Here is a 26,968-nt window from a genome sequence, read left to right on the forward strand (position 1 = left end):
GTGGAAAAAAAAAAATACAGATGCACAACACTGTAATGATATTCTACACATCTCTCACCATTCACAGCAACTCCTAAACCAGAATTTTAAGTCCCCTTTCCAGATTTTAAAGATCAATTAAAATGGCCTTTATAACCCTGATTAAGTGCAAAGAACAGCATCTAATGAATACCCTCAAGAACGTTTGGAGTCAGAGTGAAATCTGATATTAATATCTCTCCACACTGCAGATGCGTTAATTAGATGTGGAATTATAAGAGCGAAATCTGTGAAGTTTTTGGCTGGAAAGTCAGACACAGAATAGCTAATGTCATCTACTAGATATTTAATGGTCTCCGACAGCCAAAGGCAGTGCATGTGGTTCTCGGCCACAGACAGTATCGATAAACATGCTCAGGTAGCAAATAAAACACTTTTACTTTTCAATGTGAGTTTGGTTTGTAGGTGGTTGAATAATAAATGATATATGGAAGAAAATAACACAGATTAAAAAAAAAAGTTAATAAGTTTTCTTTCATAAACACGATATGACCCTTAATATCACTTGCTTCTCCGCTCACACACATTCCCAGCATGCATCACAGAGCTAGAGCTGGAACAATTAGACTCTGCACCTGAGTAACACTCCCCAATTACAGAAATCCTGTGTCCTCCTTTAGCACTGGACATTCATCTAAAAATACACCCCAGATGCCAGCCAGCCATTTCTCCCTGAGCGCCACAATATCAGTGACCTTTCTGCCAGTGTCCTGTTCCTGATTTCCCATCGCCCCACTAACCTCCCACCGTCCCTCGCTGCCGTCTTATACCCGCCAGAGCAAACATCATCTGTTCTTGCATATTATATTTTATATCATGTGTTTTCAGTCTGGTTTTGTGACCACAGATTAACTGTAATGAAATGACCCCCTCCCGTTGTGAGTGTAATTAACCAGACATCGGATATTAGGAATATGAATCTGCATGTATTTTCCCCTTAATGTTCAAATCAACTGCTTAGATTGGTTAAATACGAATACAGTCAAAGTCAAAGGTGGAAAAGGAGAGAGACTAATTTCACCCTTTTTAATTCCACGGCTCCCTCCATTAGTCAAGGACAACTGTTTTTTTGCAGTCATTAGTATGCCTTTAAAATGCTGGGAACCGCAAGAATCAATTATAGAGCAGCTTGAAATGAAGGCAGGAAATGTTAGGAGAGGTTCAGCCACCTTAAGTCGTTTCATAATTTAAAATCATTAGGACAAACCCACAGACTAAAAAAAAGATCATTTTTACAGCACTTAAATGTCTGTGCAGAAATAACGTTCCATCTTTATTTATTGGACATTCTCATCTCTCACTGCTTATGCGAGTGAAACAGCACTAAACCGGCAGACACTTTTTTTCTTTTTCTTTTTTTTTTTTTTTTTTTTTTTTTTTTAAATGCAGTACATTTTGGCACCTTTTGCTTTTCTGACTCTGGATTTCCTTTGAACCGTCTTTTGAAATGTGGCTTTTGAACTCCTGAAGGATGTCTTGAAAGGAGAAAATGTTTAATTAGCTGTTTTACACTGGGAGCAGAGCACAGGAGAGAAACCATGACAAGGAACGCAGAAAGGATGGCCTCTTGTCCTCTACATGATAATATATGCAGGAAATGGTGATTTATAGACAGAATGGACCCTAATGTCAGTTGAAAAGAGGCTTTTCATTCTTATTTAAGGCTTAAAATTGGGTTAAGTTTGAAAGAAATTGCTGCAGATTTAATGAAGATTCCTTTTTTTGATATGCACAATAACTGTAAGTTTCATTCTTCGTCTATGTCCAATAATCCTTTAGGGATGTGGAATAAAAGCACTTGTATGATGTCAACTCTCTTAGGGAAATGGCGTGGTGTCTTAATCTCTGGTCTATCCAGAAAATGACATAACTGGAAAAGACTTTAAAGAAATACTGGACATCAGTCCTCAATAGACTGGTCAACACAATTTCAGAGGTTGATGTCATATTCCTTAATAAAGAAATTATGAGCAGTGCTTTTTTCCTTTTCTTATTCTTTTAAATGCTGTTAAGTTGAAATAGATTATGTATTATTTTTATTTTATTTTTATTTATTTTATTTATCATTTATATACTAGTACAGTATTTATTAATATTTTTTTTTTTTTTCTTTTTACATATTTTTAGTTTTTTTAAAATGTCTTTTTATTTATTTTTACATTTATTTTTTAATTTTAGTACTTCAGCGAAAACGTATGTATTATTTTGGTTAGTTTCAGTTAAGCTTTTCAACTAATATTTGTTTTTGTTTTTTCCAGCTTCATTAAAATTTACGAAAACTTTTTTAATAGTTTTTTTTAGCTGTAAGTAGAATGACTTTATTTTAATTATTGGTATGGCTTTGATTGAAAGTGGATTTGAATGTTTATTTTATCTTGTTTTACTTGTTTCTTTTCTTTATTTTTTGAGAAATTTGTATATAAAAATAGAAGCATACAGAAAAGAATTTGTACAGTGTACTGCTTGATACCCAGAACATTTCCTTATTTTCATATTGATTTGGTACTGTATTTATTTATTGTATTTTTCGTATTGCCAGTTTCCATTATGCAATATTTTATCTGTACAAATCTAAACGAAGTCCAAATAAGAGTGAGGCATTGCTATGTTCAAGTATAAGCTGCAGTTATACACACTACAGTAGCTGATGTATGTGCAGATACACACGTCATATAGTCATTTCTCACTTTTCTCACGCCATTCTTTTCTCCCCATTCCCATTTTAACAGTTCCCCTTTAAACCCTTGATTCGAATGCCATCCTCAATTTATAATGTCATAGCTCTCATGATAAATACAATAAAACATTTAATAAGAACATTAGCTACATGTCAGAGTAAAGATCTTAATCAATGTAAAGTTCAGGGCTTTAAAGGAATTGATCTGGACGTTTTGTAATGAGAGGGAGATTGTGCAGCGGATAGAGGAGAATCGCTTCTATTATTCTGCCTGTCAGGGTGAAGCGTCTTCTCCAGGGTCCTGCTGATAAACACGCAGCTTCATTCGCTGCCACAAACAAAGCAATCAGTATGATACATTTTTTAAAGGGGCCCACTGCTGACAACACACTGGAGCTTGAACTGTAAAACTCAGGCAGTGGACGGAATTAAAGTGGAGTGTGAGAACTGCATACTGTCTCATTGTCTCGGCTGAAGCGTCTCACCCGAGATATTTGTTCTTGTGCGTTTCTTGAGAGCTAGAGAGATTTAGCTAGTGTATCTTCTTCCTGTTGTATTTTCACTATGGCACTTTTTTGCACTTTTCATTTTGCTGAAAGACCAAAAGTGCTGTCTTTTTTTATTTTTTCAGCATTTTGCATCCTATTTGATGGACTGGTGTGGTACTGGGCTATCTGTGAAAGTTTACTCCTCATTTTCAGTCAAGCACTTGCAGTTGTTGAGAGGATATTGAACTCTTCTGTTAGACTGCTTGAAGGAGCACCAGTTGGTCAGCCATAAAAGTGGTGATTGAGTGTTAATCAAGATCATTGTACCAGTGGCTCTGTCAGTTACTGGCCTTTGTTCACTTGGATTTCTCTGATGCTCCCCGGAGTCTGTCTGTCATTCTCTTGTACCGTGACGGAGTCTATCAGCAGCACTAGCTGGACCTGCATGTGTTATGGAATATTGAATCAGATTAAACTCGCCATTATGTATTGATATAATTATATGGACTCTACCGTTTATTAATTGAAATCATACTGTATAAACAATGGCAGATGGACCAAGTGCTTTGGAAAACTTGATGCAGAAATTGCAAGTATGTTTGTCTATAGTTTGTCTGTTTCTGCCAACAAAAATAGTTACAAATGAAGCCACAGCAGAACCAACCAGTCTGTTGGATGTTAAGTTTAGCTATTAGGGATGTAGAATATGTGCTTTATAAGTACTAATTAATTGCTAATAAGCAACTAATAGTCAGAATTGGTCCCTATACCAGTATTTTGAATTAGTTTTTTTTTTTTTCATTGTATTTTAGTTTTTAAGTTTTAGCAGCTGTCATTTTTATGATTTTTAATATTTCTTTTTTTTATATATTTAATATTAATATTTATTTAGCTTTAATTTTATTTCAGTGTTAGTGATTTTAGTACTTCAACTTCTGATTTTAGCTTTTTCAATTTCTAGTTTTTGTTTAAGCTGTCATCTAATATATATATATTATAGAGAGAGAGAGAGAGAGAGAGATATGTGTGTGTGTGTGTGTGTGTGTATATATATATATATATATATATATATCTATATATATATATTTCCTTATATATATATTATATTAGCTTTATTTTAATTACGTCTGATTAAGATAATTCAAGCACAAAGACTATTTTTTTTCCTTCCTAAATGATCAGTTTTTGTGAATGAATCAGTTGAGAGAATGATCCATACCTCACTTTTAAAGACAGTCCCTTGTCGCCACCTATTGGTGTATTTATTGATGTAATGACAGAAAGTAAATGGCAATGGCCACAAATACTGTAACTATGTGAAGTTTTGTGAGATAAAATAGCATCAGTAATAATTATAATTCATAATGCATCATCTGCTTACACCTTTTGTAGCTAATTAGATCATTTTGTATCAAAGCAGAAATATATATATATATATATATATATATATATATATATATATATATATATATATATATATATATATATATGTATGTATATATATGTCTTGACTATAATACATGTTATGAATATTGGATTAGTAAAATGAGAGAGAGAGAGAGAGAGAGAGAGAGTTAAAGTGACAGGTCGGTATTTACTATTTAATTCTAAGAGTGGGCAAATGAAGAAAAAGGTAAAGGTAAAACTAAATTTAGTGTAGTGTATGGCTACTTTAAGACTTATTTATATAATATTGACTTATTTTTGTTAAATCCAGTGTTTGTGCCTATGATGAATGTGGCTGAAGTTTTAAAGCGCTGTTACTGTCAGTGAGACAGAGCTCATCCCTCTCTTGTGTGATTTATACTCAGTAGCTCCTTGAGCAAACACACAGGATAAGACTGCGGCCAGTGGGTCATCTCCTCGCCTCTGGTGCTTTTAGCACTGTGTTCCCATGGCAACCCGCATGCACTGCTTCAGCCCGGGCTGGACTTGAGAACAGACCTATGATTATGAGCAATAAGAGCCTCTACATGCACACATGACAGTAGAGTTTCTACACAACCAGGCCATGCCAAGTGTCCCAGGCCAAGTCATGGTGCGTCCTGTCCAAAGGGCTTTGTTACCTAAATGGATACACTTAAATAAAAGGATTTAAGATCTGCTTTGAGATTTCACCTTCTTAAAGTGGATATTTCCTTAATTAGAAGGATGACCTGGAGGTGTGCGTGCAAATAAAAGACTCTTGGAGGTTTTCAGAAGGTTGTATCAGTGGTTCATCTGTACCAGTTTAGTTCCATCTCTAATCAAACACATCTGAACCGGCTAATCAAGGTCTTTGGGTTCACTTGATTAAAGCAAGACATGTCGGTGTGGGGTTAAAGATAAACTAGGTAGGGTGAAAGAGCATCTAATTTATACTTCAGGGTCAATGGGGTGATATATTTGACTAGTCATCCTGACTAAGTTAGTGAATTCATCTGGATTTGGTAATGCTTTACAACAAGGACTCATTTGTTAATATTATTTGCTTTATTTAACATGAAATAACAATAGACAATGTATTTTTACAGCATATTTTACTATTATGTATATACTATATATTTATATACTTATATAAAGTTAGTAGATTGAATTAACTTTTTTATATTTTAATTAAATTTTTTTTGGTAACACTTTAGAATAGGGAACACTTATTCACTATTAACTGTGACTTTTCCCTCGATAAATTCCTAATTTGCTGTTTATTAATAGTTAGTAAGGTAGTTGTTAAGTTTAGGTATTGGGTAGGATTAGGGATGTATAAATAAGGTCATGTAGAATAAGACATTAATATGTGCTTAATTAGTACTAATAAATGGCTAATATTCTAGTAATATGCATGCCGATAAGCAACTAGTTAAGAGACCCTAAAATAAAGTGTTACCTTTATTTTATTATATAATATATGTTTATTGATATATATACAATATATGTAGCATTCACATTTATTTAAAATTTTTGGTTACATTTTTAAAGTTTATTTTTTTTTATTTCAGCTTTATTTCATTGATCAAAATCTATTTTTAATCATTTTAGTTAATGATAATGACGCAGTGCATTAACTAATGTAAACTTGATTTAAAAATGTAATCGTAAATGTTGAAATTAATGCATGCCATACAAGTATTGTTTATTACTAGTTCGTTAACATAGTCAACTTATGTTAACAGATGAGACCTTGTTGTCTGGTTTATGCAGAATCTATGATGTCTGTTTTATAAGATTAAAGTTTGTTATATTAGCTGATTTATTTGTTGAATATTTGGTATTGAGAGTTGTGCTCAGCATTTATAAAAGGCTAAGAATCTCAATGTCAAGCATCCTCCTAAACCATCCTAATTATAAGGGTTTTTTAAGATAGACTTGTCATTCATTCATCCCATCAGCTAGTCACTTTTCAAAATCTGTACTGTGATCACCCACATAAACATATAAGATGTATATGGCACTACAGCACTCTATAGTATGACATAAGCACAAAAATGCAGAAACTGTATTTGGCCTGATGACACGTGTAAAAGTACTCACACAGAAATGCGTTCAATTAAGAGCTGCTCTTAAACCTAGTGGGAGTTCCAGCAAAGCATGTGCGTCTGTTATAAATAACAATAATAATCTTAATAAACAACCTGAAGAACACAAGAAAGAATGATTGATTAGATAAGAGCGATTTGCAGTGGAATTGTTTCCCTTGTGACCAATTTCAACATGCTACTGCAAGCAAATAAAACACGAAACACAATAAGCAGGCAAAAGCAAGTGGGCTGTGCGCCTGATTTGGTCCTAATGAACTGACAGATCAGAAATAATAATCCAGCCGCAGGACCATAAGTCACTGCAGAGGTGTAATAATGTCAGCCTTGTTAATTAAGGCAGCGGTTTGATATAAATGCACCGGTGGAATATATATAAACAAGTGTTGCTGGTCATGGCTGTAGTGGCATAACTTTGCCAAAGTTGTGTATCCTGCTGCACTATGAAACAGTTATCACCTCCACCAGATAGAAATGATTAGTTAGACACACTTGCTTACAGAACTCAATACCGAGACAGTCTCTCTCTGCTCTTTTGCTGTAATTGCAAGGGATTTAGAAATTGTACATTCAAGAGTATTATCATCATTGATTAGTATTGAGTATTCAATCAATATGTGGCCATGTAAAGCCAATGGATGTGCATGTTCTTAAGTCTTATTTTCGAATGATACTTTATGCTCTATTGAGCCAGTACAGAGGCTGAAAGGACAAACATGCTGGATATCATCTAATGTGTTTATCTGTTGCTAAGGGCCAAACTGGGAATTATTCAAATGTTCTTAATTGAAAATTGTTTAATTGATTTTGCTGATATGGTATGAATGTTTTTGAGGACATTTGCCTTTGGGATGAAAAATCCAGTACAGACAGTTCTGTCATGCCGCTGTGTGTATGTTTTTTGAGCATGTCTTTATTGAACCCTGCAGAAACTGTGCTTACATTGTGTTGAGCTGAGCAGCGCTCCGAAAATGGCCCTCCTCTGCTGCTCATCATGGGGAATTTGAGCCCAAGCAAGATGTACACCTGGAAAGGTCAAAGCTTTAGTGAAAGACTCGGCTGAAATATTGATCTTGACAAGCGGTGCTTTGACAAAACCATGTAAAATAATAAAAAGCCAAACAAAGCCCCTCCTCTCTGGGAAAAAGCAGAAAGTAAGTACCAAAACACTAGGGGAAATCTGGTATCAGGTGAAGCGTGTATGCTGGATAATACCGCATCATCTGCCGTACGGCCATAACGTTTTTATTGTAGCAGTAAGTTATGGTTTATAATCAGAGGTACACAGCTCAGCAGGAGTCTCATCTGTTCCTCATTGAAAAGCTCAACTGCCTTTGATTTGTACAGCTGTCACCTGAAATTATATCGCCGTTGTTTCGTGTTGTTGTTTTTCCTCTAATGTTCTGTTAGCGAAGCATTATTGCAATTACTGTCTGCTTTGTGCTAAAGCTCTTGCCGCAGCACAAAAGCTCATTTGATATGGAAAATACCTTCTTTTAGCACTTCAAACATTTTTTAAACAAAGCCCTATTAGCAGCCTTTAGAGTGTCATTAAACAGCGTCTTGCCCAGACAGAACCACGCCAACAAACGCTGTTGCACCGGCATTCACACTTTTTTAACACTCGCTTTATTGTCAAATGGTTACTCCTGTTTTAATCTAGATCCAAACAAACGGAAATGATAGTGAAATTTGCATTTGCCATAATACTGCATTAACGCAGTGGTCACACTTTGTTTTTTGTGATGAATGCTATGCTAAAGCACAGATTCAGCTGGTTTGTGGAGACAAATGAGAGCTTTGAATAAATATCTCCTCTTTACTGTTTATTAATATACTAAAAATGATGAATGTGGAACAGGGCGTGTGGAACACGGTCGTATGGAAAAATGATGGTTGTTGCAGCTCTAAACCTGCTCTTGAGTAATACATCTGGTGCAAAGTGCCGCAGAGCCAGACCTATTACAGTATGGTAAGTTTTTAATCTTTTAAAAAATATGGCCATAAATATCAGAGTTGCTCTGTTTCTCCCTCAGTCGCGCTGGTCTTTTTTGTTCCATGGTAGAAAAACTCTCACGCACCTGTTCACAAAATTATATATCATTTATCAGTGCATACCGAGACACAAACACCCCTAAATAAACATCACTTAATTCACATTTTTTATATTTTTTAGGATAGTTGGTAATTAGGGCTATTTTGAACTTTGGACAATTTATTGTCATTATAGTCAAAATTTCAGAGGAACAAATGAGATATCATCACGTAATGTACACGAGAGATGAAGGAAATAAATTTCCAGATTTCATATTCTAGAGCTGACCCTAAATCAGGGGCTCTCGACCAGTTCTTAATCAGTGAGTATTTCTCAAAAAGAAAGGTTTCATGACCTTTTAATTTGTTTAGATGATTTTACACTTTTTCAGTCCATGACTCAAATTCTAGGTTCCAAAATTGTATTCTTTAGATTAACTCATTCATAGCTGAAGACATTTAATTTGTTGTATTATACATCTTTGCATTGGATCAATATTTGGTCTTACAAGGGATAATTTACCCCCCCAAAAAGTGAAAAGGGTCAATTATTTATTTTTTCTTTTCTTTTCTTTTCTTTCTTTTCTTTTCTTTTTTTCTTTTCTTTTCTTTTTGTTTTTTTTTCTTTTGTTTTTCCCCCCCCCCGTCTCTTGCTTCCTTCTTTTCTCCATTTTTTTTTTTTTTTTTTTCTTTTTTTTTTTTTTTTTTCTTTTTTTCCCTGTTTTGTTGTTTTTTTTTTTTTTTTTTTAGTTTTTTTTTTTTTTTGTTTTTTTTTTTTTTTTTTTTTTTTTTTTTTTTTTTTTGTTTTTTTTTTTTTTTGTTTTTCATTTGTTTTTTTTGTTTTTTTTTTTTTTTTTTGTTTTGTTTTTTTTTTTTTTTTTTTTTTTTTTTTTTTTTTTTTTTCTTTTTTTTTTTTTTTTTTTTTTTTTTTTTTTTTTTTTTTTTTTGTTTTTTTTTGTTCTTTTTTTTTTTTGTTTTTTTCCCTTTGTTTATTGTTTTTCCTTTTTTTACCTCCCTCTATTCCTCCCTTGTGTTTTTTTTTTTTTATTTTTTTTTTTTTTTTTTTTTTTTTTGTTTTTTTTTGTTTTTTTTTTTGTTTTTGGGTGTTTTTTTTTTTTTTTTTTTTTTTTTTTTTTTTTTTTTTTTTTTTTTTTTTTTTTTTTTTTTTTTTTTTTTTTTTTTATTTTTTTTCTTTTTTTTCTTTTCTTTCTTTCTTTTTTTTTTCTTTTCTTTTCTTTTCTTTTCTTTTCTTTTCTTTTCTTTTCTTTTCTTTTTTTTCAAGAACAATGGATTCCATACAAGATTGTGTTCAACTGGCATTCTTGGTATTGACCTGAAAAAAGGCAATACCAAGTCTTATATGGACTCCAATGTTTTTTATTATTATTATTATTATTATTATTTTTTATATATGTTTTGTGTTCTGTAGAAGAAAATAAAAAATCTCACAGATTTATAACGAAAAGATATTGAGTTGAGTTACATGGGTCCATGTAATGCAAACTTATTCATCCTTTATTCAGTATGTTTAGTTCATCTTTGTGTCTGTCACATTTTAACCTACATTTCACATATATATGTACAGTAGATCTTACTTACACTCCAAAATAAATTTAAGAAAGTTTTTTGAGTGTTTGTTGTTGAATCTTGTCCAGTTCACATTTTTGAATCTTTCACTGACTCATCCATGTGCCAAATCCACAACTGAAATGAGAAAAAAAAATGCACTATTGAGATTGTCATTTTCACCTGCACTGGCAACATTTTCCACAATGTGTTGTTCTGTCTCCTAGTTAGTGTATTCAGTTTATAATTTTCCTCAGAGATTATGACAGTTCAGAGCTCCATCATCATAACAGATCAAAACATTTCCCAGATTCCAAGTGGCTCCAATCCAAGGCCCCGTTTACCCTTCAGAATTATCCAGGATATTGTAAAGGATCAATTATAATTTCCAGAAGTATTGAATTATTGTGCACAGTTTCTGGATGTATTCTACAGACTGATGTACATTTCCCAGAGGCCATCTCTCCTCCAGCTACTATATGTGTCCTGACATACTGAAATATGACTGTCCCTTAATTAACTGTCAGATTAATTAGATCAACACCAGAGGACAGGCAAAATGTTGCTTTTGATGTCTCTCACTAGGGGAAGTAAATCGAAATGGATCTTTCTCACTAGGTGCGTGTCAAAAGCAGGTGGCGAAGCCTACAGGTGGCCATGTCATTGATATTGTATATGGCAATATGTTATCTCAAACTGATTTACATGATGGATGTTATGTCTGCGGGTCACGATGTGTCAAAGCACTCCTCCAAATTTAAGTGCTCTGTCCAACAGTAAAAACCGTTCATTTTATCCTTTTTTTTTTTTTTTGAAGCCGAAGTGTTTCGGTATAGCCTAGAGATCCACAAAAATAAACACGTCTGCTCAGTAAAAAGCAACGCCTCGTGTCTTTAGGCTTTTTAATATATATTTGATGTTTGGTTTAAGCTTGCAATAGCAGTTATTCCCACTGGCTATTAACGAAACATTTGACATTCACTAAACTTCAAATTTCAGTTCACTCAGTGGGGTTTCATAGGGGTGGCTTTAATGAAATTCACACATGTTATCATAATGCAAGCTTAGCAGAAATAGGAAAGAAACAACAACTCAAGGCTGAAAACTGTAAGGTTGGGTTCATTTCATTGGCTGCTCCTCTGAACTCTGTATATTCAATGACTAACTGGTTTTCTCCTTTCTTATTAGGATATGGTTGGAACTTATGTGATTTTATATTAATTTAATTTCAGAGTTGGCTTACTTTTTGCTTTTTTCTATTACAGGCCTTTCCATGCATATCGACAGGAATTTATGGTAAGGAAAATTTCTATTCATCCTCTAAACCTTTTCAACTGTATATGAGTGATTGTGAGTGTGTACATGAAGAAGCATGTGTGCAGTTTAGATAGCAACTTACATGTATGCTGCTAATGTGTGCATATAATGGAGGTATGAAAAAGCTGATGGTAAGCAAATTACCTCTACAGTCTTTTCATTTTTTGTAACTTTATAAATGTCTTTACTGTCACTTTTGATCAGTTTAGTGTTTGCTGAATAAAAGTATGCGATTTAAAGAAAAAGAAACATTTTAACAGTAGTGTATAATGTACGTGTGAGATTCTGCCACAAGAAAGTGCCTTTGAGATCTCAGCACTTCAGAAAGAATGCAGTTATGTTTAATTCAATAAATAATCTGCAACCTGCCTCTCCAGCACTGCATATTTGTTCAGATCATCACAGAGAGAGAAAGCATTTACTCTGAAAGCAAGAAGAGCGCTCGAATATCATGATCAAAGAGCTAATAGCCTAGAATACTTCCCCAACCTGATGTTTTCTTGTTACTTTTGGCCAAAACAACAGTAAATGCTCGTTTAGGAGGGAAATTAATTTCATACCATTGCAGTCATGAACGTTTGTTTTTAAAACATTCTCAAATAAGCTAAAGGGAACATTTGCTCTCTTCTTCAACGTGAATAAGCTAACCAAGCGAGACAAACACGATCCATGTGGCCACGTCACCAGATTAACCAGCTCCAACATGTAGAACTGTCACTCACAGCCAAACGGAGCTGACACCCCATCTCTCTTTTTTTACTGCATCATGGGAGATGAGGTCCAGGCTGACAGATGATCGGGGTACAGAGGGTAAGGCGTAAAGGGGCTGTTTTCTGGGGTTGGAAACGTGGACAGCAGGCAGGTAGAAAAATGAGGCCTCACTCCCAGCTGACAGTCCAATCCCTCAGCCTACACCATTAGCACAGGTAGAGCTTTCACACACATGGCGTATTGGAGGAGATGCCACCCATAAACAAACTGGAGCCTGCCGCCAGCAGAGGGTTGGATGGTATGATAGAGGTTATTAAGTCCGACACTCATAGCCTATCAATCAGTGCCCCGATAGACGGGTTAAAACGGGATATTTCTTTTTCAGAGAGGATGTGAAGGCTTAGCAAATCTCTCAGTGTCTTACATAGTGCGGACACAGGCAAAGCACAGAGGTGGACAAAGGTTGCATCATCCTTTACTCTGTCTGGATCTATCATTCACTATTTCTTCTTTTTTTGCTGGATATGAAATTGGTGCATTAAAAGACACAGTTTTTAGTTAGCTATGTTTTGAATTCTGAAATAGAATCTTACACCCGTCAGTGCCGATAGCCTCGTGGAGAGCAGGCTGACATGTAGCACTGTTGTGTTTGGGGCGTCCAGAGTTTGAGTCCCGGCTCGTGGACCTTTCCTGATCCTGCCCCCCTCTCTCTTCCAATTCACTTCCTGTCCACTTAATGTCCTATCGAAATAAAGGCATAAAACACCAAAAATATATCTTTAAAAAAAAAAATAATAATATCCATATTTTAAAATCTGAAAAAGCTAAAACTTTATTTTAGTAAGTTTGACTTTATTCTCAAAACATTCATGTTTTAATCTCTATGTTGCAATTTTATTGAAAAAAAAGAAAAAGAAAAAGAGCATTAAGATTTAGTATGGCACAAAAATTGAATTGTACATAAATAAATATTTTATTTTATATTTTACATTTTGTTTATTTTATTTATTTATTTGTAAATGTAAACATTCTTAAGTAAAATTTTTTTAATGATTTCTTATATAATTTATTTTTCAAACAAACAATTCTAAGTCTGTTAATGCTTTAATACTGGGAAATAATAATAGTAGTATTAGTAGTAATAGTAATAGTAATAACAAATCAATTAATCGCGATTAATTACATCCAAAATAAAAGTTTGTGTTTACATAATATATGTGCGTGTACTGTGTGCGTGTGTGAATATATAAATATATATACATGCATTTGAATTTTTCTTAAATATATACATGTATGCATACATATAAATACACACAGTACACACACATACAGTATATTATGTAAACAAACTTTTATTTTGGTTTCGATTAATCACAATTAATCGATTTGACAGCACTTAATAATATTAATAATAATTAGAACGATTAATATTGTCCCCAGCCTCACAGCAATCATACAGTTTTTGCTTGGTAGATGCAGTGTTAACATCTGCCACTCATACTAACATTCCCCAACAACCTACACATGAAATAGTCAAAAGTGAAAAGTTTCAAAAGCCTCATAATTTATACAGAAGAAGAAAAATACTTTATATCTAGGGAGGAAAAAATCCCTTTTATTCTTCAAAATCAGTTGTTCTCAGACAGACAGAGAACTGTACTGAGCATGTGTCTTAGCTCTTACCTGGTTTGAGATCGAAGATATTTAGTCTTACAGTTGCCCTCGGCCTCCCCTGCAGTTATTCCAACTCTGACAACTTAAAGATGCTGTTCACAACTACTGTGTGTAAGATTCATGTCAGGGAAACTCAAATCCAATAGCCTTGAACCCCACAGGTTAATTCATCCATTATTATTTTAGCCTGCAGAAAAAGAGACGAGTCAAAAAGGAGAAAACTGCAATTAGATTTGGACCATCCGGGCATCTCAACAGCCTCCTCCTTACGGCGCTGTCACAATCTGTCATGATATACCCAGCCCCGCCTTTAGATAAGCAACAAAGAGAAAATGAATTAGACGTCGATTTATCTTTCACCGAAGCCTAGAGGAGAAAACCTTGCTCTGTGCCCGTGAGGTTTAACCGCCTGACGACTTTGTCAAGGAAAAGACAGGAGCTGTCTGACATCAAAACGTGTCACTCATTAGATTACTCTTCATTGCCTCATAATCCGGCTCAATGGGGTATATTGACTTGAAGCATTCATCACCATATCAAGGTCTGGTCATTTAAGGTTTGTGTACACATGGTGATAAGGCATGATTTATTATTTATTTTCCCTCAGAAATCCACTACAAAGACCTTCCCAAGGCCTTGTGGGGAAAAATAAGAGGCAGTTTAATACAGCTATACTCTGTTACAAAAAAAATGCAATATGAACGTATCATATTAAGAAATCATGGATATTTGACATCAGACATTATTTTTTGATACATACAGTTCAAAAGTAATATTCTTTGTTTTTTAAAGACATCTCTTATGCTCATCAAGGCTACATTTATTTGATCAAAAACACAGTCAAAACAGTAATATTATGAAATATTATTACAATTTATATGAACAGTTTTCTATTTTAATGTACTGTAAAAAAGAATGTATTCCTATGGTGGCAAAGCTGAATTTTCAGTGTTACATGATCCTTCAAAAATCCTTCTAATATGCTGATTTATGAACAATGTTGGAAACAGTTGTGCCACTTAATTTTTGTGTTCGTTTTTATTTGTTTGTTTAGGATTTCTTTGATGAATAAAAAGTTTAAAATAACAGTATTTATTCCAAATAGAATCTTTTTTTATGTATATTTGATCAAATAAATGCAGCCTTGATGAGCATAAAATTGTAAACTATAGGCAGAAAGACAGGCATGCAGACAGTTAGACACAGTACACAGATAAAATATGAAATATGTAAAATAAATATATTATTTTATTGATATTTTGTCTGTCATTTATCTCACTGTCATTCTAAATGCTATAAACCTTTCACACTTGACTTTTTAAACAGTTTTCAATTTTGAATTGTAATTCTACATAATTTTTTTCCTACACTGTATAAAAAAAAAAAAAAAAAAAAAAAAACTTGTTGACAACATGTAAATAAAACAAAGATTATTGCGCACGGTTTACATGAAAATACTATTTCATATATACTATACTATTTTCAAAATTTCACATTTAATTCAGGGTGTCACTTGCCATTTCTTTATTATTGTGAAATTTACTAGCAATTTCTGAGTGAAAATGGTTTTGACACCTTTTTTTTTTTCCTTTCGGTGTACCTCAATTCAAATTCTAAAAAATTAAAAATTAAAAGGCATTTTCCATTCATTTCTGAATGGTACTCAACCCTGCTTGACAAATATTTATTTTTTGAACTAGAGGTGTGTTGACATCTCTTTTTTTTTAGCCTTTGACTCTTGGGGTGTGAGATAGGTAGCTGTAATCCAGACAATGCATCCGAACGGCTGTTAGGGATCAGCTGGGGTCAGCAGACTAAGTGTCTTCACTCTGTGATTCCCCTGTCCATCTCTGTAGTGGATTAGGGCCGAACCCCTTATCTCTTTACCTTGATATGGTACAGGCTTCCCTCTCAGGATAGCACTGTATTTAAAGCCTGAGGTTTATGCTGGGGGAGTGGAAGTGTGAATACAGGCTTAGGGAGGGAATCTTTTATGATCACATACTGATGTGATCTGATTATCTCAGCACAAGCAGGGAAAAAGGAAATCTTAGCATTGCATCTAGGGAAACGGATGAAAGTTTAGTGTTTTACACTTTCATGGTTTTATCATTGTCAAGATTGACACTGCTCTGGGAAGTTTTGAGGGTTGACGACATATTTTAGAGATCGCAGTTGTTTGAGAGGAATCTAAATCTACAGCCCTACGGCAACTAGATTTTATATTTTAGCTGAGCTGTGAACTCGCAGTCTGAATTGAAAGTGACACGAGAGAAAGATTGGGTGCGGTAAGATGGTAAACAGGCAAGAAATTTCAATTGCATGTGACAGCTGTAAACAGAGTGTGACATTGTTCAGCTAGTGATGTCTGATTCGTAAACAAGTTGAGTTTGAGTTCTTTTTCATGAATTGGTCAAAGTGTTTCATGAATCAGTTTGAATGAACTCACTAGTTATCGGTCTGAATCATAGAGATACTGTACGCTGAGTGATTCGGACATCCAGACAGCTCAGAGTTAATAACTGACTCGCACACTGAACATCAGATTAATAGTGAACAGTTCTGACGCTAAATTCTGAAGCACTTTCATTATTAATGTAAATAAATAAACCGTAAATAGTTACAATAGAACTATTCTTGTTTGTATATACTGTCATTTGTTTGTTTGTTTGATTTTGTTTTTATGGTTATTAATACTAGGGTGAATCTAATAAAGACGTTTCCATGTTATATTTTGCCTCAAAAATCAAAAGAGAAAATATACATATGTAGTAACAGTTTGCATAAAGAAAACACTTTTCCGCACTCTGTTTAATTATTTTCTGTCTGTTTGTGTAATTTTTTGCCTTTATTTTTTATTTTTCACATTATGTGCTTGGATAATAAATTTTACCCAATTCTCATTAATTTCTCATAATTCTAATCTCATTCTCATTCTATTTTTTAAAAAAAAATATATATATAATTATATATTAATCTTATGAACAATAATGTGAATAATCTTTAAAAATAATCAGAAAGACAATTACATTACAGTATTGATCATTTTTGGGGTAAAATGCACTTACAGTACTGGTTCTGAAAATGTCACAACACAAAATAATAATAATAATAATAATAATAATATAATATATATAATTTTAATAATAATATAATATATAATAATATTTTTTTTTTTCTGAAACTGTTTGCAGTTAAATATACACCTTTGCATCTAAAGTAAAAAAAAATCTAAAGTAGTATTAATGACTTTGTAGGCTGTTGTTAGTCCCAGATGTATTGGGAGGGTTGATTTCACATTGGAAAACAGCAGTATCACAGTAGGAAATGCTGCTGTGGTGTGTGTGACATGATTTAGTGAAAAGTAAATGGTAGGTGATAACTTTAGCATGTGGGACAAAAATGTCACCAACAATACAAATGGCTTTTCAAGGTCACACACTGACAGGCCTGGTTTGGCCATCTATATGTGTGTCTCTGTCCATTTTGGATGTGGGTCACATCTCCCTATGTTATTTTTTTCTTTCTTCCTCCTTGTACACCAGCATTATTATTTAAAATCTGCTGCTCGTCTTCTGCAGTACTGTATATTTCTGTGAACATTCACTAAAACAACATGTGTCTGTCTGAACCTTCATCCACTAGCTGACACATTTAGCTTCTTACAGTCCTGTGCCCACGGGTCATAATGATTTGGTTGGACATCACCTCCATCACCTTTTCACCCATCAGACAAATCATGACCATTTCAAAGTTCTGCAGTCCTTCCAGGTCCTGCGGTTCTGGCTCGGCTGTTTTTGGATTATTGTTTGGTGCACGTTAATTATTTAGTAGCTTCTACCAGTGTCCATTCAAAGACAGTTCATATAAATATGACCTGACTCGGGGAAAAAATGATGCATTTTTACATATAAAGTTAATAATTTAAAATGGGCTAAGATCAAGTTTCTTGAAGCACAATGGCAATCATTAAAATTTGTATTTTATGATGTTTTCATTCTGTAACCATTTTATTACTTTAGAGAAGCCAATTAGTTGATTATGGCTTTTGTAGAGAAATATCAGATCTTCTTTTAATGAAGCACATACAATCCCCATTCTACAATTAAGCAAGAATAGAATAGGAAATTAAATTATTTGATAAGATATAGATGAATATCGCACCTTCAGACAATAACAGAAATATAAATCATCCATTAAACTATAATTTCCTCTTCGTGCAATTTGTTGTTAAAAATATAATTAACTAGGCAAAGTAAAAGTATTTTATTATATTATTTTACAGTATATTATATTATATTTTCAGTTGATGCAACTTAAACTGAAGTTGCAGCCTGAGTTTTCCATGAGCATTTGGCAGACCTCGTTGCATTTCTTTTGCGGGAAGCCAGTTAAAGTCAGTTTTGCACTATAAATCAGATTGCATTATGGGTACACACCAGTGAACTATATCTGGAATGAAATTGTTCACTAAGAATTTGGACAGAACTACAAAATGCTGACACCCTATATAGTGCACTGTAGAGTCTCTTGTGGATTAAGAGAAATCCCTGGAGCCCTCATCAGCAGCCCATACACTGGTGGGCATCCATCAGCTGACAACGAATCTTTTTGAGAAATATTTCATTGTGACCATAAAACTGTATTTTGCATTATTTTTATGCGAAAATAAATTTTTGCCCATATGACAACTGAATTATTTAGTTGTTTTTCTTTGTGTATGTATATGTAGCATCGTATTCAGGATGAACCCCCCCCCCCACCAAAAAACAAACAAACAAACAAACATGATTTCATTTGTGTTGTATATTATTTATATATTTATATTTGGTGGCACAGAGACAGAGTCACTAATTTGTTTTTCCTTAAAATGTTTCTAAAAAGAAAGCAATGAGTAGCACTTTTTGTCCTCTCTCTGTTTAAGAAAATTGAGTTTTTATGCTGTGATTTTTAATATAAAGGCAAGTAAGGTTTCCTTTATGATTATTTATTTGCACATGCTGAGATGTTTTAAATCTCATAGTGCTTTTGTGCATTTTTTGTGATTGCTTAGCATAAGGTTTATACTTGACTGCATTTTTTTCTCTCATCTCTCAGATATTTTGCTTTTCTGTGGCTCTAATATAGCATGCATTGTTGCATTTTCATCCCACAAAAACTCCTGAATCCAAAGATTTGATATATATCCACTGAAAAATAAATTCCTTCCCTTAGAGGGTTTTCTTGTAGTTTGAGATAGATCCGTGATGTTTGCGTGGAGAGGGCATCTCTCAAACATGTATGGAAAATGTTAAGCAGTCTGAAGAGAGACATTTGATCAGAGGAACCTCTCAGTGAGCTTTGACTGTTAACTCCGTTAGCTCTGACCTCTAGTGAGCCTGTCTATATCCCTATAGAAAGACATTACACAGCTCTCAATGACCTCTGTGGTTCTCTCTCCTTCTCTTTCTCTTTTTTCTTCTTTCAGTATAATTAATGCCCGTGGAGCACATCAATTTACATTAAAAACAGAAATACACTGAAGACATGATATGAACACAAGTCTAGTGCCCTCTACCATGTTTTCTGCCCTTAAGACATTGTGTTATGCATCAGCATTCTCTCATAGGGACATGTGAGTAACAAGTCTGGAAGTATTTATTCAGTAAACCGTTAAAGTTCATTACACTTTAAATAGGGGAGAGCAACACTGTTGTTTTAGCTTAGATATTTTGCTCTATTGTCTTTGACATGGGTCAAAAAACTTTTCTCATGTCAATTATATAATTATGTGTGTGAGTTTAAATATATATGTATTGGAATAATGCTCTCCAAGGCTGCATTCACTGATCAAAAATACAGTAAAAACAGTAAGATTGTGAAATATTAATACAACTGTTACTGTACAGTTACAGACAGTAACTTTTTTTCTATTTTTAAAGCAATTTAGTACACACACACACACACACACACACACACACACACACTTTAGTAAAAAAAAAAAAAAAAAAAACACACACACACACACACAGACAAACACACATATAGCCTATATATGCATGCATTCAATTAATCTAAAGGTACAGTAAAGTTATAAAATAATGTTAAAAATAGATTTCTAATATATGCTGTTCTTTTGAACTTTCTGTTCATAAAATAATTCTTAAAAATGTATTGTGGTGTTTGCAAAATATTAAGAAGCTAAACCTTTAATAATAAGAACCAATTTTTTTATGATTAAGCACCAATAATAATTGAATTAATTTGCTCCCTGTGAATTTGTGTCAAATCCTGCATTTGTCCAGAGCCAGTGATCCTGATGGAAGTCTAAAAAAAAATCCCAAATCTCCAGTAATCTTTTGAAAACTTAGCATTTCAACCCCACAAACAGCTCTAGTCATTATCAAATCAATATGAATAAAACACTAATCTAAAACTGCTATTTTACGGGTTACCTGAAGAGTCAGGAAGCATTGGCGTCGAACATTTGTTTGTAAATAGTAATTTCATCTGTTTCTCTGTGTTCTGTAGACTGTGAAAAGGAGCCAAAAATGTGCTTGTGTTCATATTATTCCGGAGGGGGTTTATCCTCAAGAGAGAGAATAAGTTTATCAGTTTCTCACGCACATTCTTGACCCAAAGTTCAGGTCTGACGGCATCCAGCCAGCAGAAGAAATCAGTCAGTGATTCTGCCTGTCAGAAGGAGAGAGAGCTAAAAGACAAACAGGGAACGGATGGAGCAGAGACTGACAGGATAGGGCTCACATCCAACAGATCCCCAAATTTTTTGGTGTTGAAAGGCCCAGACGGGACGTCAGGAGACACGGAGAATGCAGTGTCAGGCTGCTGAGCAGATAGAGAGGTGAAACAGACAGTGAAAACATCTCCTCAGTCGCTCTGAAGCAGTGTGTTAATTGCGTCTCCTATCACCCTGAGCTGAGCGCTGAGAGCTGAGATGGACCTTCAGGGTCAGTGAGGGTCCACTAGCTGAGCAACAGATGGGTTGTTTGTACAAAAGAAGTACTTTTTGGGTCCCGGTTATTGCATAAAATACTAATAAAGAAGATGTTTTGAATTATTATTATTATTATTATTATTATTATTATTATTATTATTATTATTATTATTGAAAATAACTCTTAAAATGATGGCAGAATTGAATCAGCAGCTATTACTCTGTAGTCTGCAGTGTCACATGATATTTCAGAAGTCATTCTAATATGCTAATCAATATTCATCAATGTTGAAAACAGTTGTGTTGAGCTATTACTCTGTAGTCTTGAGTGTAAGAAGAAAAAAAACTAATTAAAAAAATATATTTTCTCTAAATAAGTCACACATTTTTTCAGAATTCTAATACAAATATATATTTTTTTTCAGGATTCTTTAATAAATAAAAAGTTCAAAACAGAACAGCATTTATTTGAAAAGTGTTTTTATAACATTCCAACACTTTTATTGCAACTTAAAATCAATTTAATGCGTCTTTGCTAAATCAATTTTAATTAATTAAAAATAAATCTTACTAACCCCAAAAATGTTTGAGTGGTAGTTTATATATAATGTCAATATTTTTTATTACATATATTTGTATATATACAATAATGTGCATTTTATATCATAGCATCTTTTCTGGATTATTTGTGGATTATTATATTTAAGATTACATAGAAGATTTTTTATAAAACAGATAGTTCCGGTCCTTGATTCTGATTGGTTGAGCCGCGTTTGAAGCTGGTGTAACTTGCACTACAAACATACACCTTTGTTTACTTCTGTGTGTTGCTCGGCAACTGCTTTGTTGGAACAACAACTGTTTCTGAGGAACTACATTGTTTGGTGGAAGAATACTGTTTTTATTTATATCATTACACTTTATTTGCTCTGTTTTATTCTGTGAAACCTTACTATGTATATGGAATAACCGTTTTATAAAAGCAATAAGCCCCTTGAATCCATGGTTTACACTGAATTTATAACAGCTAAGGGGCGTTGTTGATAATAAATTCACTGTAAGCACGGCTTCTTGGGGCTTATTGCTTTAATAGAACATTGGAGTTATTTTTAGCATTATATTTTCCAACGGTTAAAAAAAAAAATCTCGAGAACTCAAATTAAGTGATCTAATCTCACACAATCCAATGTATCAACACTTTAAAATGACCTTTTTAAAATGGAAAAGGCACTTGTTTGATGACTCCTCCTCCTCTCCTTCAGCAATATTAAATATTAATCTCCTTCAGTCTATTTATTCTCAATCGATATGCTGTGTTAACACCAAGACTGCTTTCCATCTCAGCTCAGGCTCTGGTGATTAATATGGCAGTTAGTGGCATCATCTTTTACATTTACTGGTCAATGTGTCATTACTTTCTAATCAAGATTGCGGTGTGACGACCCCGGCACCTGCCACAGATGGCAGAACAGTGTAAATGATCATGTTGAAGCAACTTAATGGATCAGTAAATCTACAAGGAATTGGCAAGCACCCGTGATGAATATAGCTAATAGACCACATTTTGGGATGCGAGATGGGTATGTACAAACAGTCATGTGAATTATATAACAGCGGAGGTGCTGGTTTAATAAAGAAGTGGGCGTTTTTTGGATGAATAAGTAGTGAGTGTTCAGTGTTGGATTTGTGTGCATATTCAACAGACTGTTGTTTGTAGTAACTGCTGAAAGTGTGGAGAGAGTTGAGCAGCAAACAGCCATATGGAGATGTTTGCGCAAGTTTTAAAGTGTGAGTACATATGCTAGTCTATGGCACGATTTCAAAACTGAATCCTTCTCCTTCCTATCCGCAGGTTTTCCCAATGAGCCAGCAGCAGAAATCGCCCTGAAGACCGTGCATGACTGGATCCTAAGCAACCAAGATGAGGTAGGAGCAGTAAACCCTTCCTAGTTCACATGTCCTCGCGCTTCATGTTAGAGGAGAATGCCTGGTTTGAAGGGCAGATTTATTTTTTTATATAATAGGAAATGCTTGTAAAGAAAAGGATGTGTTGGAACCGGAATCCACAGTCCATTTCTCTGATGGAAAATCAATTAAAGCTTACAGCTCTTCCAGGAGGAAAATGTGAAGTGGCAACTGCTCTCCTCAGTTGTCATGTTTGTCTCTCTCTGTTTGTCCTTGGCCACTACTAAAGACGTATGATTATGCTTGGCTACACAACTTTGAGGTGTGAGCACTTTTTAGCAAAGCATTAATGACCTTCCTATTCTTATATCTGAGAAACCAGGTCTAGGCAACAAATTCCTTGTGAAATCCTAAAAAACCAAGCTTCCTTGATCATCTGTGCAGCTAGTTGCCTTCACACGCTTTGAATTCGAAAGTATTTCAGCCTGAGTAAAGTCCTTACATGGTCTGTTGGCTTTTAAAATGGGATTGTGCTGCCTGTTCGATGCATGAACGTAGGGAGGAAGTGTGAATAAAATAAGCAAAATGAATTTGTAAATCAATTAAGTCATTACAGTGCTGTTGAAAGACTGAAGGCATGAATGCGTAGTGATGTTGACAGGTGGATGTGTTAATTAAGTGTTTGACTTGACAGGTTTATTTGTGATTATTTACGTCATTGTCTTTTCATAAAGATCGCTTCGGTATGTTTAGACCAAATTGACTGTACAAAGCTGATTGCATGATTTGTTGTGACAGTCGTAGAAGTGGATAAATGAAACCCCCTTTAACTTCACATTAAGTGAAGTACAGCTGCTGACCTGCCAGTTAATCATCCTGTTGTTAGAATGAACGAGATCAATAACTCAATCACTCAGCAATCATAAACTGTAATCTTGTGCTTGCTCTTGAGTTATTTGACTTTGATGATGACAAGTGAGTGGTACTGTTTTAGGGGGGCACATATTGTTTATTTGGTGAATTTGTTGTATGTGTAATAATTGCAAGGGATGATTCTATTTTTATTTTTTTAGTATGTACTAGTATATATTTTCATTTATTGCCGCTTTTCTCTTACAGTGCCCTTTAAAGTATGTACTAGTATATATTCTGGCAAAAAAATCAAGTCATACTCCACATTCCATACCAGATGGGGGCAGTATGCCTCAATAAAGTGAATTGGTCTAATCTAGAGTAACAAAAGAGAAACGGCATAGTCTCATGCTCCGCCCCTACCTTCACAACAACCCTAAGAGCCATAAGCCTAAGAGGACCGTTTTTTGCCTCCAGAGGAACGTTGGGTGATGTCAAGTGATTTTGAAACATGACATCTTCAAGCTACTCCCCTTCACTTTTACCAGTGAACATATGTTCATATTCGTTTTGTTCATATTACATTTTGATTTGTATATACACATTATTTGAATTAAATTAATTTGACAGACAGCATTCTGTCAACATCTTGGTCAACATCAGACAGTGATGTTGACCAAGCTAGCGCAAACCAACGTAACCAGAGCTGCCAACTCTCAAGCATTCACCGTGAGACACACGCAATTGACTCTTTTCTTGTCACACGCTTCACAAAAACTTGACCGCTTGAAATATAGTGAGTGAGTGCGTGCGTCGAGGCGCGCGCGCGCTCGCTCTCTCTCTCTCTCGTCTCTCTCTCTCTCTCTCTCGGGTTCATTATCATCGAAGACAATTTCAAGCTTCTTAGGTAATGTTACATTTTAGCATCAGCTTGGTAGAGACGGGGCTTTGGTAGATAACAGGTGAAAACCGATCGGATCTGTGGGTAAGTTATAGCTAGCTTACTATCAAACGCAGTTTACGGTTAGCCATCGCTAAACATTAGCACGTTTATCGAACCAGCCTTCGATACATTTCTATGTTATAACTTCCCGAAAAAATACGCCAACATATAAAACAAACGTCTAGCGAAATACTAACAGCATCCTTTACTTACCAATCCAAAAGAAATGTTGCAAGTTCGGAGTCGAAGCTCATTTCTTTCAAGTCCATCAGTTGTCTCCAGCGTGGGAAAGCAGTGCCGATGTTTACTCTGTTTGCTCCTTTCGCTCCTTTTCTTATCGGATTTGATTTGTGATTCCGAGCGCGGGCTTGCTTGACTCAGGTTCAAGTACGCCCACAAGCCGTGGCGGTAGTTTTCGTGTATTGCAGGTTGGCTGGTGGTTATGTTGCCCGAATACCGCCTCCCATGGCCGAAACTGGTATTACGACACCTGTCGGGCCTTGGCTAGTAATGCTAATGCTAATTAAGGTTGATATCTCTGCAGCACTATAACTTGACATTTTTTTAATGACATCATCGCCCTTATTTCTTCTCATTTTTTGATGCGTGTAGGTCATTTTTGGATATTTTTTACCTCAATTTTTACACATGGCATCTCTTACAGTGCCCTTTAAATGTTCAGAAATTTTGCACAATACTAGCACAAATCGTTATCATTTAGTGACTTTGCATCAATTAGGCACAACAAAAACTATGAAAACTCGTTTTATTAAATATAAAAATAATGCACCGAGGATAGAAAACCTATTTTATAAAGCCTCTTTAAACTGTGTACTAATGTGTCTGTTGTGACACATTAGCTTTAATTGCTAGTCGATCAGTAAAGCTATAAGTATGTGTACAATAATCTCAATAATTCAATAAATAAAACCTGGACCAAGTTTAATTTAGTAATCAGGCATCACAGCTGCCAAAGGCGTGTCTAACTGTGACGCGTACGAACTGTATTGCTAATTTTAAGTATTGTTTTTAATATAAGATATATAAAATATCCATGCTGAATAATAAATCTGAATAATTAAGCTTTCCACTCTAAATCTCAGACTTTCAGTCATGTAACGCTGACACTGACTTTGTTTATATACTGCTGTAATCCATCTGCTGACCCCATTAAGACACTGCAGTTAGGAACTTGCCTTGTGAGCAGTATTTTCCTATTTCCTTAATCCCAGTAAGCTCATATTTGCAATAAACAGAATTAAATTAAGACTTCAGACTGCTTGTGAAGGATGTGTAGCAGCTACAATACTAACACTTTACATATGGAAGAAAAAGAAGCCTTATCATGCTCAAGAAATCTTGGGTTTCCTAAAAATGAACAACATTAATACGCATCTTTGTTCATTAATCAGGATGTACTCTGTTCAAGAGGAACTGTAAAGAAGAATATAAATGGAGTAGTTCTGTAAACAACCCGTAGTCACACACTCACTTAGAAAAGCATACAAACAAATAAAACTTTGTGGGTGCCACTCTCATTCCTCCGGGTTTCTTAGAATAGATTGCATAACAGATTTCTGGGCTGCTTTTATTGAGTGGCCTTTACCTGCGGGAGCAGAGAGCAGTTTAATTTATTGTGATTGTTAGGTCAAAGCAAAGCCTGCAGGTTGATTGAGAACTGTAGGGAAGTGAGGATTAATTGCAGAGTATTTAGCCAGAGAGGACAAAACACAGCAAGGGCCAGAGGGATTTATTGTTCTGTTCTAATGCATTGTCTTCACCCCAAGTCTTACTTGATCTTTTTACTGACTCCTGTTATTTCTTCTGATTTATTTATTTACAGCTGCTGATACTGCTTTCCCCCTCATATTTTCTATTTTTTGCCCCCATGCTGTCTGCATTTTTTAGGAATAGAACTTTTTCAGATATTCGCCTAATATCCAGTTTATTTAAGCACTTTATCTAGCCCATTGTTTCAGATGATGATCAAATGATGAGTGCCTTTAGAAATAGAGATTTTGATGCCTTTTATAGGTGCATATAGGCTTTGGACTCAATGTGTTGATTTACTAGGCCATCGCTCTGATATCTAAAGATGTTTTACAATGAACTTCAGAAGGGAGATACTGCTAATATTTCAACATAATGATAAAGCTGAGCATAACAACTCTTCTAAAATGATTCCTAAATTATTTATGGAAAAGGGCAGCTGCCTGAAGCTCTTTATTTGATGTTCCCTGCTGATTGTTGCAGATGTTATCACAGTAATATTATGTCAGTTAAAGGGATAGTTCATCCAAAAATTAAAATTCT

At 34.5% G+C, this 26,968-nt stretch overlaps 1 protein-coding gene across 4 annotated transcripts in view; it reads left to right on the forward strand.

The window, feature by feature from the left end:
* macrod2 (mono-ADP ribosylhydrolase 2) overlaps window positions 1-26,968 on the forward strand; it is a 502,194-nt gene that overhangs the window by 349,625 nt on the left and 125,601 nt on the right. For all 4 annotated transcript variants that reach the window (XM_042737284.1, XM_042737282.1, XM_042737283.1 and 1 more), the window contains exons 7-8: window positions 11,585-11,615; window positions 22,808-22,881. In XM_042737284.1, coding sequence (XP_042593218.1) covers window positions 11,585-11,615; window positions 22,808-22,881 — 105 coding nt within the window. The remainder of the gene's footprint in view (window positions 1-11,584; window positions 11,616-22,807; window positions 22,882-26,968) is intronic.

Source organism: Cyprinus carpio, chromosome B13 (assembly GCF_018340385.1).
Source record: "Cyprinus carpio isolate SPL01 chromosome B13, ASM1834038v1, whole genome shotgun sequence".
Classification (NCBI taxonomy): domain Eukaryota; kingdom Metazoa; phylum Chordata; class Actinopteri; order Cypriniformes; family Cyprinidae; genus Cyprinus; species Cyprinus carpio.